The 17,842-nt window shown below is 45.1% G+C and overlaps 3 protein-coding genes and 1 pseudogene across 3 annotated transcripts; 3 read left to right on the top strand and 1 right to left on the bottom strand.

Annotated features, from left to right (window-relative positions):
* The window catches only part of LOC112075181 (heme oxygenase-like), a 6,752-nt pseudogene extending 2,149 nt beyond the window's left edge, over window positions 1-4,603 (bottom strand).
* Window positions 4,604-7,388: 2,785 nt separating this feature from the next.
* On the top strand, window positions 7,389-8,933 carry LOC139025651 (HMG box-containing protein 4-like). The gene is made up of 4 exons (XM_070440792.1): window positions 7,389-7,526; window positions 7,942-8,166; window positions 8,357-8,485; window positions 8,612-8,933. The coding sequence occupies exons 2-4, from the start codon at window positions 7,960-7,962 to the stop codon at window positions 8,654-8,656; spliced, it is 381 nt and encodes a 126-aa protein (XP_070296893.1). The 5' UTR covers window positions 7,389-7,526; window positions 7,942-7,959; the 3' UTR covers window positions 8,657-8,933.
* Window positions 8,934-11,290: 2,357 nt separating this feature from the next.
* On the top strand, window positions 11,291-13,675 carry LOC112075185 (GTPase IMAP family member 5-like). The gene is made up of 4 exons (XM_024142210.2): window positions 11,291-11,383; window positions 12,629-12,975; window positions 13,179-13,358; window positions 13,670-13,675. Exons 2-4 carry the CDS (start codon window positions 12,631-12,633, stop codon window positions 13,673-13,675), a joined length of 531 nt encoding a protein of 176 aa, XP_023997978.1. The 5' UTR covers window positions 11,291-11,383; window positions 12,629-12,630.
* Window positions 13,620-17,835, top strand: LOC112075184 (GTPase IMAP family member 7). Its single transcript, XM_024142209.2, has 5 exons — window positions 13,620-13,934; window positions 14,917-15,226; window positions 15,402-15,467; window positions 15,980-16,212; window positions 16,653-17,835. Exons 2-5 carry the CDS (start codon window positions 15,055-15,057, stop codon window positions 17,637-17,639), a joined length of 1,458 nt encoding a protein of 485 aa, XP_023997977.1. The 5' UTR covers window positions 13,620-13,934; window positions 14,917-15,054; the 3' UTR covers window positions 17,640-17,835.
* The last annotated feature ends 7 nt before the right edge of the window (window positions 17,836-17,842 follow it).

The raw sequence follows: 17,842 nt of genomic DNA, 5'->3' as shown, positions 1-17,842 counted from the left end.
CTTCTCAGTCTTCAGGACTGCGCTGGACAGGAAGTGGAGCTGACAAACCAAAGAAGATGACCAGCCTTCTCAGTCTTCGAGGACAGGAAGGTGGAGCATGACAAACCAAAGAAGATGACCAGTCTTCTCAGTCTCTGAGGACTGCGCTGGACAGGAAGTGGAGCATGACAAACAAAGAAGATGAGGAGGAGGATTCGCAACATCTTCAGAAGGAAATGTAATGAGGGCTTCTAAAAGCCTCCTAAAGCCTATTACACCCACAAGACTCGTATATTAGAAGAGAATTCTAACAGCCTGACATTGTTATTTCATTTGTCTGTTATTATTTGGGAATAGGGGCATTTGGGCCTTGGCATTTCTGATTAGAAACCCCACAAGACTCCTACTAGAACGGAACTTAACAGCCTGATATTTATATTTTTGTTCCTATTTTATTGTTGTTTTTTTCATTTTAAAGTATATTAATGTAACTTTTTTTATGCACACTGATTGAGATAAAACGACATGTTCAATCTATATTGTTACTCTGTGGTTGGATGTTGACGAGAAGGATTTTAAATCATGTAGACGATGAAGAAATGATCTGTGCATTTTATACCCCATATGGTATACTCTTTTTATTAAAAAATGTACAAATATATCAATATATACAAATATTTTTGTTGAACAAATTTCACAAACAGTAAACTCTCCTCTCCTCCTCCTCCACTCCTCTCCTCCTCCTCCTCCTCCACTCCTCTCCTCCTCCACTCCTCTCCTCCTCCACTCATCTCCTCCTCACCTGGATGTTCAACTCGAAGGCTCTGACAGCCTCCTCCAGCATTCCTTTCCTCTCCTCCTCCTCCAGCTCTATGCTGTTCATTCTACTCCTGTACAGCTGTTTGAACAGGTTGGGGCTGCTCACGCCCGGGAAGGAAAAGAACGACAGACCCTCGCCACCCTTCAGCCCCAGAGACTTCTGGGTAATGCGGCCAAGGACTTGTCCGCCAGATAGGTCGCCGAGGTAGCGGGTGTATGCGTGGGCCACTAGGTACTCAGGGTTGTCTTTGCCGATCTGTGGAGGGAAGGAGAGAAAGAGAGAGAGAAAGAGAGAAAGTCAGTACAGTCATTGGTGTGAATGCACTATAAACCCATTCCAAGTAACCAAATTATTTAAAAAAGTGTCTCAACTTCTAACGTTTGGCTGAATTTACATTGGATTTTTGAAACCCTCATTTGCCCCCTTCATGGTTACATAAGGCAGGGTTTCCTAAACTTGGTCCTGGGGCCCATCTTGGGTGCACGTTTAGTTTTTTGTCCTAACACTACACAGATGATTCAAATAATCAAAGGTACACAGCTGATTCCAATAATCAAAGGTTGATGATGAGKTAGTTATTTGAATCAGCTGTGTGGTGCTAGGGAAAAAACTAAAATGTGCACCCARAGGAGGCCCCAGGACCGAGTTTGGAAAACCCTGTTATAAAGCATTATGGTACGATTCAACTTCCACAGTAGCTGGTAGGTTAGACTCCAGACCAGTCCAGTTTAATACACACCTGTCTGAGTCTATGGGCATATATTTTAGTGGCAGCCGGTACAACAATCTTCTCTCTCCAGTCCTGTGTTTTTCACAATAAAGAAATGCACCAGGTGTGACATCTCTAGCCCTACTGGATCTCCAGCCGTGCTAGTTCCAGGGGGAAGTATATAGGCGGACACTCGGGTGGTTGGAGTTGTTGTCCAGAGCTTCCTCTAGTGCTTGATAGATCTCATAGAGGAGCACAGGAGAAGCTGAGGAAAGGAGATAAGGAAAGGATATAAAATACAAATACAGTACCTTGACCCACAACAGTTTCTAGCAGTACATGATAGAATGATGGAGCATGATGATGCACAGCGCTCCAGCTTGTAAAATGTTGCATGTCCACACTGAAGATTCGGATCAACTGATGGGAATTACAGTGTAGATAAGGAATCACAAGACTAATTGCGTTGTACTTGCTAGTATCTCCATTTACTAACATGCAGCAGAGGTTTAAACAGAGAGATGAATAGATGAATACTCATCTTTGTCTTTATAATGATATGTTAATGATTGATTACCTTGTACTGTGTCAGACTACGTGTCCTCTCTGTAGGCCAGCATCAGCTCAGTGTTCTCTGCTCTGACATGGCTGTCCTGGTTACAGCTTTAATCTGCTCAGACAGATCACTGTGGGAGAGAGAGAGAGGAAAACACATTAACCCCTGTATTCAACCTGTAAAGTTACACCATTACTGTACTGTTGAGAGAGAGAGAGAGAAGAGAAGGAGAGAGAGAGAGAGAAGAGAGAGAGAAGAGAGAGAGAGAGGTCATGTTAACTTCTGTTTTCAACCTGTGATAAAGACTCTTACACACAGGCTGACAGCGTACAGACACAGTGGAGGCTAACTGCTAACGAAGATAAGATACTGCAGGAGACGGTCTATCAATAGGCTACTGCTAACGAAGATAAAAATACTGCAGGAGACGGGTCTATCAATGGAGGCTAACTGCTAACGAAGATAAGATACTGCAGGAGACGGTCTATCAATGGAGGCACTGCTAACGAAAGAAGATACTGCAGGAGACGGGTCTATCAATGGAGGCTAACTGCTAACGAAGATAAGATACTGCAGGAAGACGGGTTCTATCAATGGAGAGGCTAAACTGCTAACGAAGATAAGATACTGCAGGAGACGGGTCTACAATGGAGGCTGACTGCCTAACGAAGATAAGATACTGCAGGAGACGGGTCTATCAATGGAGGCTAACTGCTAACGAAGATAAGATACTGCAGGAGACGGGTCTATCAATGGAGGCTGACTGCTAACAAAGATAAGATACTGCAGGAGACGGCAAGTAGATCAGAGCAATAGACACCTACTCAGAAGAACACCCCATGAAACACTGTSTCTTGCAAAAGCAGCATGTTTATAAGACACTTACTAACACAAGACACAGTTTAGTTTGTCTGAGATCTTCATATGCTTGGTAGAGGCAAGCACAGAGACAGTGTATATTCACTGTCTGCTAAGTTAAATCAAAACACAGAAATCAGTAGCATGTATACTGCTGGCTGTAACAACAGTTCACAGCCTTACCTGTCTGTGAGCTCCACTTGTGTCTGCATCTTCTTCTCTGTCTCCATATCTGTGTTTACAACAGAGAAAAGCATCAATATGACTGAGATAATACGGTGTCATACAGTATGATCTATAACAGAGTATACCATATAAACATGATATGTATGTTGATAATAAGCCTTTAAAATGATCACACATCAGATACTTGCATGTTGCTATATGACCCAAACAGGAATTGCAATGTCCGTTGCTATAGAAAGTTATGACTGAAAGCTATGACCCAGAAATGGCACAAAAGTCAAATTGTAAATCAGTTTTTTCACTCACCAGTTCACAAGTTATACAATAGTTGGTCCTTTCTTTGTTGTTATATTCCCCCAATGAGAGACTGTCTTCTCCTTCTCTCTCTTTGTCCTTAAGTGTACAATCCTTACTTTGTGTGCCTCCTCTCCGGTCTCTACCTCTCTTTATACTGTCCTCCCCTCCTCCCTCCCTTTTTCTCTTTCACGGGTTAGCTGAGCTGAGAGAAACAGGAAGCAGTAAACCTGACTCAACAACAGCTCTGCTAGGAACAGCTATGGGAACATTGTAGAGGGAGGGACTAGGACTAAACATGACAGGGCAACTTTAGGAATACTAGTAATGGAAAACTGCAGGGAGGAGGGACTAGGACTAAACATGACATGGCAACTTTAGGAATACTAGTAATGGAAAACTGGGGGAGGAGGGACCCGCGCTTAACATGACAATGCAACTTTAGGAATATAAATGGAAAACTGGAGGGAGGAGGGCCCAATGCTTAACATGACAGGGCAACTTTAGGAACATAAATCAAAAACTGGAGGGAGGGGGGACCAAGAGTAAACATGACTAACTTTTTAAACACCCTGGAAAGAAGAGGGAGGAGTGAGGGAATAGCAATGGACAACTGGGGAGTATGGAGGGACTAGGACTAATCATGACAGAGCAACTTTAGGAACAACATGGAATGGTGACAGGAATGTAGGCTAGGAGGAGGGATCAGAAGTCAGCACTAACTAAACATGACAGTGCAACTTCAGCACTCTGGGGAGCAGAGGGAGGAGTGTTGAAATCCGGACTCTGTGTAAACTACACAGCACAATCACATGACTATGTTGTGTTTTGTCACGAAGTGGTAGTAATCTAATGTTTGATGATTCAAGTTTGCTAYTTGAAGTTCGCTAGTTGGCTCTTTGTGGGTCAATTATGTACGGTTTACTGTCCCATTATATATATACATATATATATATAAATATTTTAAAAAGGTAATGAAATACATGTGATTGAATACATTTTTCATAAACTCGTGAAATACTGTAAATTCCCCAACAGTAAATGCAGAAGAGGTAAGAACAATTACCCAACGTACAGGTCACATCGTGGTTTATGTGTCATTACTTTCTGATACATAGCAACATTTCATAATGGACTCGCTGACATTGCACTCTCCTGATGTTCAAGTGCAATGTCTAGCTAAAATATGACAGAGTCACAGACACAGTGAACTTGAAGTCCACTGTCCAAATACACACTTAGAACAAAGGGTTCCAAAAGGGTTCTTCGGCTKTCCCCATTGGATAACCTTTTTTGGTTGCAGGTAGAACCCTTTTTGRTTCCAGGTAGAACACCTTTGGGTTCCATGTAGAACCCTCTATGGAAAGGGATCTACATGGAACCCAAAAGGATTCTAGCCTACTTGGAACCAAAAAGATTCTACCTGCAACCAAAAAAGGTTAATCAAAGTGTTCTCCTATGGGGACAGCTGAAGAACCCTTTAAGGTTCTAGCACCTTGTACTGTACTTTGTAGTTGTATATTCTTTTGTTGAACTCCTCAGCCTCCTTCCACTRGACTAAGTCTCTGTGGATGTACTGTCCAGTACATTCAATCAACATGGGTAAAGACAGATGAATAGACACCTGTTGGTTTAATTGTTAACAGTGTAACCTAAATAGTCTCCACTGTTTCTGTACCACATATGTCAGAGTCAAGCCCGCGGGCCACATCCGGCCCGCGAGAAGGTTTTTTACGGCCCCTGGGATGATCTTGATTTATTATTAGAAACCGGCCCGCAGACCGCAGCAAGCCGGCAGCCCGCAGATCTTTTACACGCACCAATACTACATTTCCCACAATGCAACGGTGACGCACCGAGCAGTAGGCTGCTTCATTTCAATATTTATTGGCACAGCAGTCGTCAGCATCACAGTAAAATTAACTTTCAGATACCCATCAAAAATGGCAAAACGGAAGGTGGACACTGAGAACCGGGGGTTTCAAACAAGGTGGGAGTCCGAGTATATGTTCACGGAGGTAGCTGGAAAACCTGTGTGTCTTCTGTGTGGAGAAAGTGTGGCGGTCTTTTGTGTCTGTTGAAAATTAAAGATTACTGACAGAGCCATAAGAAAATATTGCTATTATATTATCTGATCATATTGGAATATATTTTTTAGGTTTTCAGTAGGTTCAATTAGGTTCACTAACTATATGCGTCATTTAAAAATTTTTTCAATGAACATTCGAACAGTCCGGCCCTCGCGCTGTAGCTAAATTTTTTATTTGGCCCTCCGTCCATTTGACTTTGACACCCCTTGCTGTACACACAGTGTGCTGCAATGCTGTTTGACTCATCTCTGACTGCCAAGTTCAACCTCCCTCTCTCTGTCACAACAAAGCACTCAATCATGCTGGAAATGGCAGTGGCAATTTGCAATGATGTATCACACTGAGAAGTAAACAACTATTCCTATTTAATTCCCTCTTAGGTCTAATATCAGTTGGTGATTCATATATGAGTGATATTGTTAATATGGTTATGATTATAAGGGTATAATTATTCGATTTTGATGCCATAAGATTTGGTTTAAAGATTCATTTATTTTATGGAGAATAATCCATAACTGTAACTTTGTTGCAAGTCTGCAACAATGCAGCCAAATATATAGATTGCGTATAACTGGTGTGCCAAATTGTAGCAATAAAATAATTGCAATAATAATTTGTCATAAAGGTTTAGGACGTGATTTTCATGCCGAAGCAGTCAGCGATAAGGATATTGCTTTGAACGCTTACCGTGATTCAGCGACTATGCGGACGTGAGGGAAGGGGGAGAAATGGGTGAGAACGATTCAACCATTTCCTAAACATGAGTCCGCGGAATTTGTACCAGCAGGGTCTCGCATTCCAATGGTGTTGAAATCATCCCGCCAGCGAAGGTGACTCAAATTCAGGAAATTATGGAGCAACGATTTATCACCCATTAATGAGTAGAGTAAGCTAGCCTGACAGTCTGTGAGTAAAAACATATGATTTTTATCACACGGCAAAATTGTAACATACATTGCAATGTTTTGTAACTAATACTTTCAACCAATAATACTGATTTTGTTACCCTATGAAAAGTATAGGCCAAAGTCTCATTTTACGTAAACCAAGCGCCTCCACCACGGTGTGCGTTATCCAGCGCGTGTGAGCACAGCAAATTTGAACTCTTCAAAGATGGCGACAAGCGGTGGGTGAAGTTTGGAGATGGTCCATCAGTTATTTTGTCGACACATCGGAAAGCCGAAACGGAGCTCTCTTGATCTGCTACCAATTCGTTGTTGAGAAACACATAGCTATTTCAGAATCGAAATTACCGCGAGCTGTTGACAACATAGCCACCTCCGTACTGCGTTTACATTTGTGCGGAGCAGGTAGGCAGAGTGTTTTGTTTAGAGGTGGTAGAATGCATCTGTTAAGAGGTTCAAATGCATATTCTTGCCAGTGTGCCCAAGCGCGTCTTTGCAATAGTAGCCTATTCAGTAGATTTGAACCTATACATTGTATCATGTAATGTCCATCGATTTTAATGTCTATATTACTGCCTCTCTTTCCCAGGTGTAGAAGATGGAGGGAGAGGTGGGCCTTGTGACCAGCCGCAGTCAGAGGGAGAAGAAGAAGATCCTACAAAGATTTCCTGAGAGAGGAGGAGGAGAGATGAGGATGATGACCTAGTGGCGGACGGGAACAACTTGTTGTCAAAGAACGCAAATGCAAGAAGTCATACAAGAAGGAGAGGAGACATTCATTTCAGGTTTGGAACGCCGGTGCGTGATGAATAGAGTGAGCGTGACTATGACATTTGGAGCAATGGCACCCTGTTCCCTACATAGTGCACTACTTTTGACCATGGTCAAAACTAGTGCACTATGTAAGGAATAGGGTGCCATTTGGGACGCACATCTCCCTGTAATTTTGGCTCAATCTCATAGGTGCTGCATYCTTTCCGTACTCTCTACAGGTGACCACACCCACCCCCACAGTTGGACCAATGGCAGTGCAGGACCGGAGTTGTATGTTCTCTCCCATCACCAGTACGACCACCAGACCTGTGAATCACCAGACGAATGGTTGACAGAGGGGGAGAGAATTGAGGAAGTGAGTGAATAGGTGGGGTGAGTCTCCATTTTATGTCCTTGATTCCTTGCAGCCTCAGATGTTCTCCTCTGATGAGGTTTAAGAAGGAGTCAAGGAGAGAGGATACAAGGAATCAACAAAAATACAATTGAGATTCACCTGGGGACTAAGGCCTCTTTCTGTAGATGGTTAGTAAGAGGAAGACCAAGTTGCCCTCTAGACACTGACCTAARGTATRYCTAGCATTTCCCCACTAGTGATTAATGTTAAGGATATAGGGAGGGTGTACTGATCCTAGATCTGTGTCTAAAAGAGCAGCTTCTAGGTGTTATTGTGTMAAATGGACAGCAGAGGGCAGTGCTTGGTAAGTTTCCTTCCACTGATCTTCTTTTCTGCTTCTTACTCATCMCTCRTTTTYCCCCCGCTCCTCTCCCAGAGTAGGGATGAGTCTACCATGCCATCGTTCTGGATGTACATGGACGACCAGCAGAACGAGATAAGAGCGGAGGYCTCTACAGCTAGTTGCAGTTTCATGACCCCTGATACCACAGACTCACCCATGTTGACAGGGCCTGAGGTAGACCCAGTGAACGCGGCGGCCCACCTACAGCTGCTGGGGGAATCGCTGTCTCACATTGGCCACCGGCTTCAGGGAACTAAGGTGGGCTGGTTGAACACGGTTGGCTTCATTGTCCTCACACTGAAAGGCTACTGAATACGGACATGTAATGCAAGCATCGTTTGATTGAAGTTGCTGATAGTTTGATGAATCTYGCTCTCTTTCGCCCTGACCCTCCCTTTATTTCTGTGTCTCTTTCCCTGCCTGTCTCTCTTTCTGTCTCTCTCTCTAGGAGATGATGGCAGTGTCAGGTAGTCTGTCTGTGTTACTGGACTCTCTACTGTGTGCCCTGGCTCCCCTGGCCTGTCTCACCTCTCTGGTCCCCGAGCTACGCAGCTGCCCTTCACACTCACACACACTGGTGAGGCTTACACACACACACACACACACTGGTGAAGCTTACACACACACACACACACACATTCAGTAGCTGTCAAATGATTAGGACCCTCACCACCAACTTCTATTATCACTATCTTTCTTCTAGGCAAAGACTCTGGACAACATTGCCTATGTGATGCCTGGTTTGTGAAGTCTGTCTGATGAGGACAAGAGCCTTAACCAGGGCAAGCAGGACGTTGTCATACTTTGAAAAGATGTTCCTTCCTGTCTGTTTGGGGCCTTTTGAAGGGATGGGGGAAAATAAGCCATTTGTTTTAAGAGGGGCTTAAGRGACGTCCCAATCTGCACGGAGAGCTCTACTTTACCTCTATCCGAAGTTATCTGGGTTCATATTGAATTTGAAAGATAAACCATTTGTTTAGTTTCATTGTTTTATMTGTTCAATTAAAACGTGTTTTGTTCATGCACTCATTTTGATATTTTTCTAACTTGGCATGGCAAGAGCATCTAATCAATGGTTCATTCATTATTGTTCCAGATGAAATACTTTGATTATTTAAGAGAATCATTTCCACTTCTTGAGCTCTGACTCATCACGTAAGACTGTCAGTGTCTGTTCTCACAACAGCCACATACTTTTAGACTGACTGGATGTCAGACAATGCCGGAGACGCTAGAGTGCTTCTTCTGGTTTAACCCTAACTGTAAGGCACTGTACTGGGTATCTTGCTACTTGGGTATCATTTTCCAGGGCCATGTTCATTTGCCAGAAGTTGTTGAACGTTGCAGATCGACTAGAAATGCCATGAATAGAGCCAATGTGATTCCTTTTTCRACATATCAAAGAGGCATGTTTGTTCTACATAGCATATTTCTCTGAACATTCCAAAATGTTGCGTCCTGCTGTACACGCCCCAGATATTCAGCCATACCTGTAGAACTAATCTAGCTCATAATGTACCATAACATATACAGTACCAATCAAAAGTTTGGACTCATTCCTGGCTTTTTCTTTAGTTTTACTATTTTCTAGACTGTGGAATAATAGTGAAGACTAAACTGAAATAACACATGGAATCATGTAGTAACCCAAAAAGTTAAGTCAAATTATATTTTCTATTTGAGATTCTTCAAGGTATCCACCCTTTGCCTTGATGAACAGAATGTGACTGGCAGAACGGGTGTTGTATGTGGAGAATGAGGGCTGCAGTAGACATTCTCAGATAGGGAGGAGTGAGGCCTAAGAGGGTTTTAAAATAAGCATCAACCAGTGGGTCTTGCGACGGGTATACAGAGATGACCAGTTTACAAGGAGTATAGAGTGCAGTGATGTTTCCTATAAGGAGCAGTGATGGAAAATCTGATGGCCGACTGGTAAGAACATCTAGCCGTAACCTTACCTGCCTTGTTAAAAGTTCATTTTTGGAATTTCTTTCCTTAATGCATTTGAGCCAATCAGTTGTGTTGTAACAAGGTAGGGATGGTATACAGAACATAGCCCAAGTCCATATTATGGCAAGAACAGCCCTATATAAGCAAGAGAAACGACAGTCCGTCACTACTTTAGACAAGAATCAGTCAATTTGGAAATTTTCAACAACTTTGAAAGTTTCTTCAATTGCAGTCGCAAAAACCATCAAGTGCTATGATAAAACTGGCTCTCACGAGGACCGCCACAGGAATGGAAGACCCAGAGTTACCTCTGCTGCAGGAGATAAGTTCATTAGAGTTACCAGCCTCAGAAATTGCAGCCCAAATAAATGCTTCACAGAGTTCAAGATAACAGACGCATCTCAACATCAACTGTTCAGAGGAGACTGAGTGTATCAGGGCTTCATGGCGAATTTCTGCAAAAAAACACTAGAAGGACACCAATAAGGAGAAGAGACTTGCGTGGGCCAAGAAACACGAGCAATGGACATTAGACCAGTGGAAATCTTTCCTTCGGTCTGATGAGTCCAAATTTGAGATTTTTGGTTCCAACCGCCATGTTTTGTGAGACGCAGAGCAGGTGAATGGATGATCTCCTCATGTGTGGTTCCCACAGAGAAGACAGGACAATGACCCCAAACACACCTCCAGGCTGTGTAAGGGCTATTTGACCAGAAGGAGAGTTATGGAGTGCTGCATCATATGACCTGGCCTCCACAAACACCCAACCTCAACCCAACTGAGATGGATTGGGATGCGTTGGAACGCAGAGTGAAGAAAAGGCAGCCAACAAAAGCTCAGCATAGTGGGAACTCCTTCAAGAGTGTTGGAAAAGCATTCTTCATGAAGCCGTTGAGAGAATGCCAAGAGTGCAAAGCTGTCATCAAGGCAAAGGGTGCTATATGTTTTTGATTGTTTTAAACATTTTTTGGGGTTACTACATGATTCTGTATGTGTTATTTGGTGGTTTTGATGTCCACTATTATTCTACATTGTAGAAAATAGTAAAAAAAGAAAAAACTCTTGAATGAGAAGGTATCCAAACTTTTGACTGGTACTGTAGATTGTTACCCACTCTCTCCATCGTAGGCCACGCCACCCATGTACCCCTCATTGGCTGTGGTGAACGTTTGGCATGAGTGTCACTGTTAACCACTCCGCCTCTCCACGGAATACCTGGTAGCCTCTGAACAATAGAGCCAGAGAATGTTGTGTGTTTCAGCGTGCGTGTGACAGAGAAAGGGAGTGTACTAGGTAGACCGGTGACTCAGTGATACTGACACTCCTTAATCCATGTAGTTTGGCCGTATTTCGAGGTAGATGAGAAGGATAGATGTTGCCATAACAGACTGATAGAGGTAGAAGGATTATATCGGAGAGACAAGTCGGTTCAGAGCGATTGGGTTCATCTGAGAGAAGGAAGGAGAAGACGTACAGGGATACAGACAGAAAACCCAGCAACCCATTCCAACAAACTCCTATCTGGGTAAGGGTGAAACCTAGTAGATGTAGTTGGTTGATGTGTATGTCAGTCAGGAGGGTTCTTAAAACTGAACATATCATAGACTCTAAGGTATTTAAAAGCCTTGAACTTCTTCATATTTAACATGATCTAATCTAAATCAAGACGCCTGTGAAAGTGAAGCTGTTGCTACAGTACTGTTTCTCCTACACCTCACGGAGGTCTTCATTTGACCTCAACACCTGATGCAATGCCACCCTGCCATGTGTAGGCAGTAAACGATATGGTTGTTTAAATTGCTCATAACGCACAGGATCGGGTCTGTTCCAGTTTCTCTGCTAGGAGAATAGGAGTGTTAAGAGTTGACAGGATATGGTTGTTTAAACTGCTCATAATGCACAGGATCGGGTCTGTTCCAGTTTCGCTGCAAGGAGAATAGGAGTGTTAAGAGTTGACAGGATATGGTCATCTGTGGTTAGAGACACGGGATAGAAACAACAGGTTGTCAGGGCGTATCTAACGGAAGTAGGCCTACATGCTGTATACGTCGTACTGTTTGTACGGTTTTTATGTTCTGTTACTATGAGCATGCAGTGTACATYGTGTGTTTGAGTATTACTCCACACGTTGTTCTAAACAGAATGTAGTTGGACAGGCCTGGCAGGGGWATGTAGTTGGACAGGCCTGGCAGGSGTGTGGGGCTGTGGCTGGAAATTGGTCACCCATKCACATGATGCATACACACACAAGGAAAGAGAGATGGGGAGAGAATAGAGGAGGAGGGAACGTTTGACACTACATRGGTAGATCAGTGAACACAGAAAATACCTCACCTGTAACTTGAACCTTTGCATTTCTGATACACACATTACAATTGAAAGATAGAWACRCACACACCAGACACACAACTTCAAAGGTGTTCAMTGACAGTAAGCATTTATTTGTAACATCTCTTCTGGATTATCTTYTGAATKATAATTGTCATAGGATGACTGACCTAGGTTAGATGATAAGACAGGAGGCAACCCAGCCCACATTTCCAGTTTAACTTTCAGGTGTGTTAATCATGGCAGTTAGACAGACTGGGTGTGAGAGAAAAGCCAGCGGCTACACACAAAGACACACACCCTTACATGTTATTCCCATGCTGATAACTAGTGGTATGRAGAACAAAKTCATTTATTCACGCAAATGAACATCAACTTGACCATCAGGTATACTGTAAGTAATACCTCTTCAGTATCTGTAACCAATCTCTCTCTCTTTCAGCTATGACTGACGTCCTCCCCGGCAGCCATGCCGGAACTCCAGAGCCAGAGCTCCGCCTGGTCCTCCTAGGGACCATCGGCTGTGGCAAGACCCTGWCAGGAGACACCCTCCTSGGCCAGTCCTCCTCCGGCTCTCCCTCCTCCTCTGGTTCTTCCCCCAGGCTTTGCCAGCTGAGGCGTGGGGCCTCTGAGGGCCGGAGGTTGACTGTGGTRGAGGCCCCTCGCTGGTACTGGAGCGGGGGCCACATGGAGGCTGGGGTGAGGAAGGAGACAGAGAGGGCACTTGAGCTGGSTRCCCMGGGGCCACACGCCTTCCTGCTGCTGGTTCCTGTCGGCCAGTTCACTGAGGTGGGTCTAATAGTTCTCTAATCGTTCAGAGAAGTTCTATGTTTCTTTGTTATTGTGTCTCTGGTGTTTTGTCATGTAGTTTTACTATGGTGTTGTGAGTCTTGAACAGTCTCTATGTTCTGTGTTATTTCCTTTTGTTTGACTTAATGATGCACATTGTGCTTATGAATACCCATCTATTTGCATCGTCCTAATTGATCCAGGTGGAGCGCAGAGTGCCCGCTGAGATGGAGGAGGTGTTTGGGGAGGGGGTGTTGAAACACACCCTGGTGCTGTTCACCTGTGGTGACTACCTGATGGGCCGGGGGGCGGGACAGTACCTGGAGGGAGAGGACCCTGGGCTCAGGGAGGTGATTGACAGGTGTGGGGGCCAATTTACCATGGTTTTTTGTTCATTTTTCCAAAAACAAACCGCGACCGCAGGACAGGGAGCAGGTCAGGGAGCTGCTGGAGAAGGTAACCATGACAACCATCCCATCTTATAATGATAGTGATAACAATGGATCCAATTGATATAGTGCCTGTATGTGCTCTATGTGCTTCTACTGTCAATTGTAGGACCCACCCACTTTATTGACACATCACTTTATTGACACATCACTTTCAAATACTTTATTGCTATGTCCACGGAATGTTGCAAATACGTTTAACTACCCGTTGGTATTTATATTTGAGGCACTGTGCTTTATTGCAGGGATGAAACATGTACAAAAGAACAGAGGATGCTACATACGACAAAACACCCTGCAGAGAGAGATGGAAGAACAAGCGATGGGAGAGAGAGGAACTGAAGGAAAGGTGGAAGAACAAGCGAGGGGAGAGAGAGGGAACTGAAGGAGAAGGTGAAGAACAAGCGAGGGGAAGAGAGGGAACTGAAGGAGAAGGTGGAAGAACAAGCGAGGGGGAGAGAGAGGGAACTGAAGGAGAAGGTGGAAGAACAAGCGAGGGGGAGAGAGAGGGTACTGAAGGAGAAGGTGGAAGAACGAGAGAGGAACGAGCGAGGGAACTGAAGGAGAAGGTGGACGAACAAGCGAAGGAAGAGAGAGGGAACGGAAGGAGAAGGTGACGAACAAGCGAGGGAGAGAGAGGGAACTGAAGGAGAAGGAAGAACAAGCGAGGGGGAGAGAAGGGAACTGAAGGAGAAGGTGAAGAACAAGCGAGGAGAGAGAGAGAGAACTGAAGAGGTACAAAGTGAAGGAGGAGAAAGAGACTGTGCTGGAATCTAGACACGTCACAAACACAGAGGCACGCAGATATTGTGGAAGCCAGAAAAGAGAGGTTACATCTAACTCTGCTATAGAGAGGAGAAGAGAGGAAGAGGGGGAAGAGATCAAGAGAGGGAAGAGAGTGGAGAGATGGAAAACTGGAAGGAAGAGCTGGAGAAGATAAAGAGAGAGAGGGAGAGATAATGAAGAGCAGGAAAGAGAAGGAAGAGATGGAGAGAAAAATAGAGGAAGAGGGAGAGAGGAGAAAAGATGAGCTGGAGAAGAGAAGGAAGAGAAGGGGAGAGAGAGGGAACTGAAGGAGAAGTGGAAGAACAAGCGAGGAGAGAGAGAGGGAACTGAAGGAGAAGGTGGACGAACAACGAGGGGGAGAGAGAGGAACTGAAGGAGAAGGTGGAAGAACAAGCAGGGAGAGAGAGAGGAACTGAAGGAAAGGTGGAAGAACAAGCGAGGGGGAGAGAGAGGGAACTGAAGGAGAAGGTGGAAGAACACGAGCGAGGGAGAGAGAGAGGGAACTGAAGGAGAAGGTGGAAGAACAAGCGAGGGGGAGAGAGAGGGAACTGAAGGAGAAGTGGAAGAACGAAGCGAGGGAGAGAGAGAGGGAACTGAAGGAGAAGGGGAAGAACAAGCGAGGGGAGAGAGAGGACTGAAGAGAAGGGGAGTACAACGAGGGAGAGAGAGGAACTGAAGAGAAGTAGAACAGGAGGGAGAGAGAGAGGAACTGGAATCTAGACATGTCACCAACACAGAGACACGCAGATATTGGGGAAACAGGAAAAGAGAGGTTACACCTAACTCTGCTATAGAGAGAAGAAGAGAGGAAGAGAGGGAAGAGATCAAGAGGAGAAGGGAAGAGATGGAGAGGAAAAGAAGGGAAGAGGGGAGATATGGAAGAGAAAGTGACTGTGAAACCCTTGGTAACTGTCTTCAATCAACACCAACACCAACACCACAGCAGCAGCCAACAGAGCCCCAGAATGGTGGTCCAGCACTGTTCACGAGGATCCCTAGTTTCCATCTGACTGAAGGTAAAGACCCATTTTGTATGGAAACTGTCCGCTAGTCACACTTCGGTATGGATATATATGTCCATTACTCAAACCAAGCTCAAACAAACTACTATGACACTGAAAGTAATGTGTGGTAATGAAGGGTTGTTCACTAGACTGTGTTCTCTGTTGTAATTCTATATTTTGTCTCTAGGGGGCGCTATACTCTCACAGCTGTCCGAACTCGAAGCAAAAACAGCCCAGAAAGTTGTTAATACCTGTAAGTCACATACTTCTCAGTGTAACACAACAATATCAATTGTGGGTGTTTTAACTTTCCCCATTTCATCTAAATGTGAGAGGAGATCTAAACATACTGTCTGTCCTTGTCAGTCTGCCACAGAATCAACAGCTTTGGAGTGATCTAAACATACTGTCTGTCCTTGTCAGTCTGCCACAGAATCAACAGCTTTGGAGTGATCTAAACATACTGTCTGTCCTTGTCAGTCTGCCACAGAATCAACAGCTTTGGAGTGATCTAAACATACTGTCTGTCCTTGTCAGTCTGCCACAGAATCAACAGCTTTTGGAGTGATCTAAACATACTGTCTGTCCTTGTCAGTCTGCCACAGAATCAACAGCTTTGGAGTGACTAAACATACTGCTGTCCTTGTCAGTCTCTGCACAAGATCAACAGCCTTGGAGTGATCTAAACATACTGTCGTCGCTTGTCAGTCTGCCACAGAATCAACAGCTTTGGATGATCTAAACATACTGTCTGTTCCTTGTCAGTCTGCCACAGAATCAACAGCTTTGGAGAGAAGACAACCTCCTCCTCTTTACCCCCTCCTCCTCCTCCTCCCAGTCAGAGTTGCGTGTGGGTCTGCTGGGTAGGTCAGGGTCAGGGAAGAGTGCAGCAGGTAATATCATACTGGGTCGGAGAGGAGTTTGTGTCTCGACCAGACATTACCACAGCCGTCACTCAGGACTGTCAGAAGAGCAGGGCCCTCGTCGCCGGGAGACGGGTTAGTGATTGATTAATCGTTATTACAGCTTTATTGGGTTTCTATTTTCTTAATCATTGAATATTATGAGGTCTATTGAGGTCTATTGAGGTCTATTGAGGTCTATTGAGGTCTATTGAGTTCTATTGAGGTCTATTGAGTTCTATTGATGTCTATTGAGGTCTATTGAGGTCTATTGAGTTCTATTGAGTTCTATTGAGGTCTATTGAGGTCTGCAGTTTGACTTGTTTCAAACTGAAACCCATCAAGTATTGTGTCTAAGAATGTTATAGTGTTAATGACTGTAAACACTTTCACAGTAAATGGGGGGGGGGGTCAAGTTAAACTTTTGCGTCAGTAAAATCAATATAGTAGTGACCTCAAATGACCAGCTACATGCCAGTAATTTCAGACCTCAACAAATCCTCTTCTCCTCTTCTTTATCCTCCCTCCCCCTCCAGGTGGCAGTGGTGGACACTCCAGACTGGTTCCGCTCCGAGCACCCTCCAGACGTGGTCCGTTCCCAGCTGTCGTCCTGTGTGGCCCTCTCGGCCCCTGGCCCCCACGCCTTCATCCTCTGTGTCCCCGTGGACCAACCAGCCCAGGCAGAGCTACAGGCTCTAGGGGCCCTAGAGAAAGTCTTTGGTCCCGGGGCGGTCCGGACCCACACCCTGGTCCTCTTCACTCACWCCGATCGGTTGAAGGCGAGCGGGAAAGTGGGAGTGGAAGGAGTGGAGAAGTATATTTCCAGCCAGAGGAGAGATTTGTTGGAGTTGGTTAAACGATGTGGGGATCGGTATCATGTGATGGAGAGAGGGAGCGGAGGAGAAGAGGAGGAGGAGAGGAAGAGGAGGAGTGTGGGGGAGTTATTGGAGAAGGTGGAGCAGACGGTGAGAGAGGGAGGAGGAGAGTGTTTCTCCTGTCCGCTCTTCCAGGAGGCGGAGGATAGGGTGAGACAGAGACAGAAGGAGATAGTGAGGGAGAGGAGAGGAAGAGGAGAGGAGGTGAAGAGACAAGCGCTTCATTCCTACTCCATGCAGCCCTTGAGAGAGACAGAGGAAGAGGTGGATGAGGAGGAGATAGAGAGAACGAGAGAGGAGGCGGAGAAGAGCGTGAGCGCCCTGGAATTGGAAAATCTTCCCTCTCTCTCGTCCTCCTCTGCATGGTCTTCGTCGCTCCTTCGCTCGGTGTGGGAGAAGGTGGGGGCGGGAGCGAGTAAGGTAGCGAGTAAGGTCCCCAAGCTGACGGCTGGAGGTGCGCTGCTGGGTGGGGTGGTGGGCGTGTTCTTTGGAGGGCCCATAGGGGGCGCTATAGGGGCCACTGCTGGATCTGTGGTCACTGAGGTGGGGAGAAGGAGGTTTAGCAAGACAAAGAACTCAGCAGAAGAGACAGACGCCACAGGGAGAGTAGAGGGAGAAATCTTGGACAAAGTGTTGAAAACTGAGTGAGAGAGTCAGATCCACACAAGTTGATATGGATGTACAGTACAGCATTTTATGAGAGATTATGTGATAGGTTTCTACCAACGATATATCCACAGGTGATTGCCTGTGACTGTGCAGACATTGTATATATCTGTGATTATAAGCTGGGTGGGTCGAGCCCTGAATGCTGATTGGCTGACAGCCGCGGTATATCAGACAGTATACCA

The sequence above is a fragment of the Salvelinus sp. IW2-2015 genome, unplaced genomic scaffold, assembly GCF_002910315.2.
Source record: "Salvelinus sp. IW2-2015 unplaced genomic scaffold, ASM291031v2 Un_scaffold3019, whole genome shotgun sequence".
In the NCBI taxonomy this organism is placed as follows: Eukaryota; Metazoa; Chordata; class Actinopteri; order Salmoniformes; family Salmonidae; genus Salvelinus; species Salvelinus sp. IW2-2015.
This window is presented reverse-complemented; position numbering and strand designations above follow the sequence as displayed.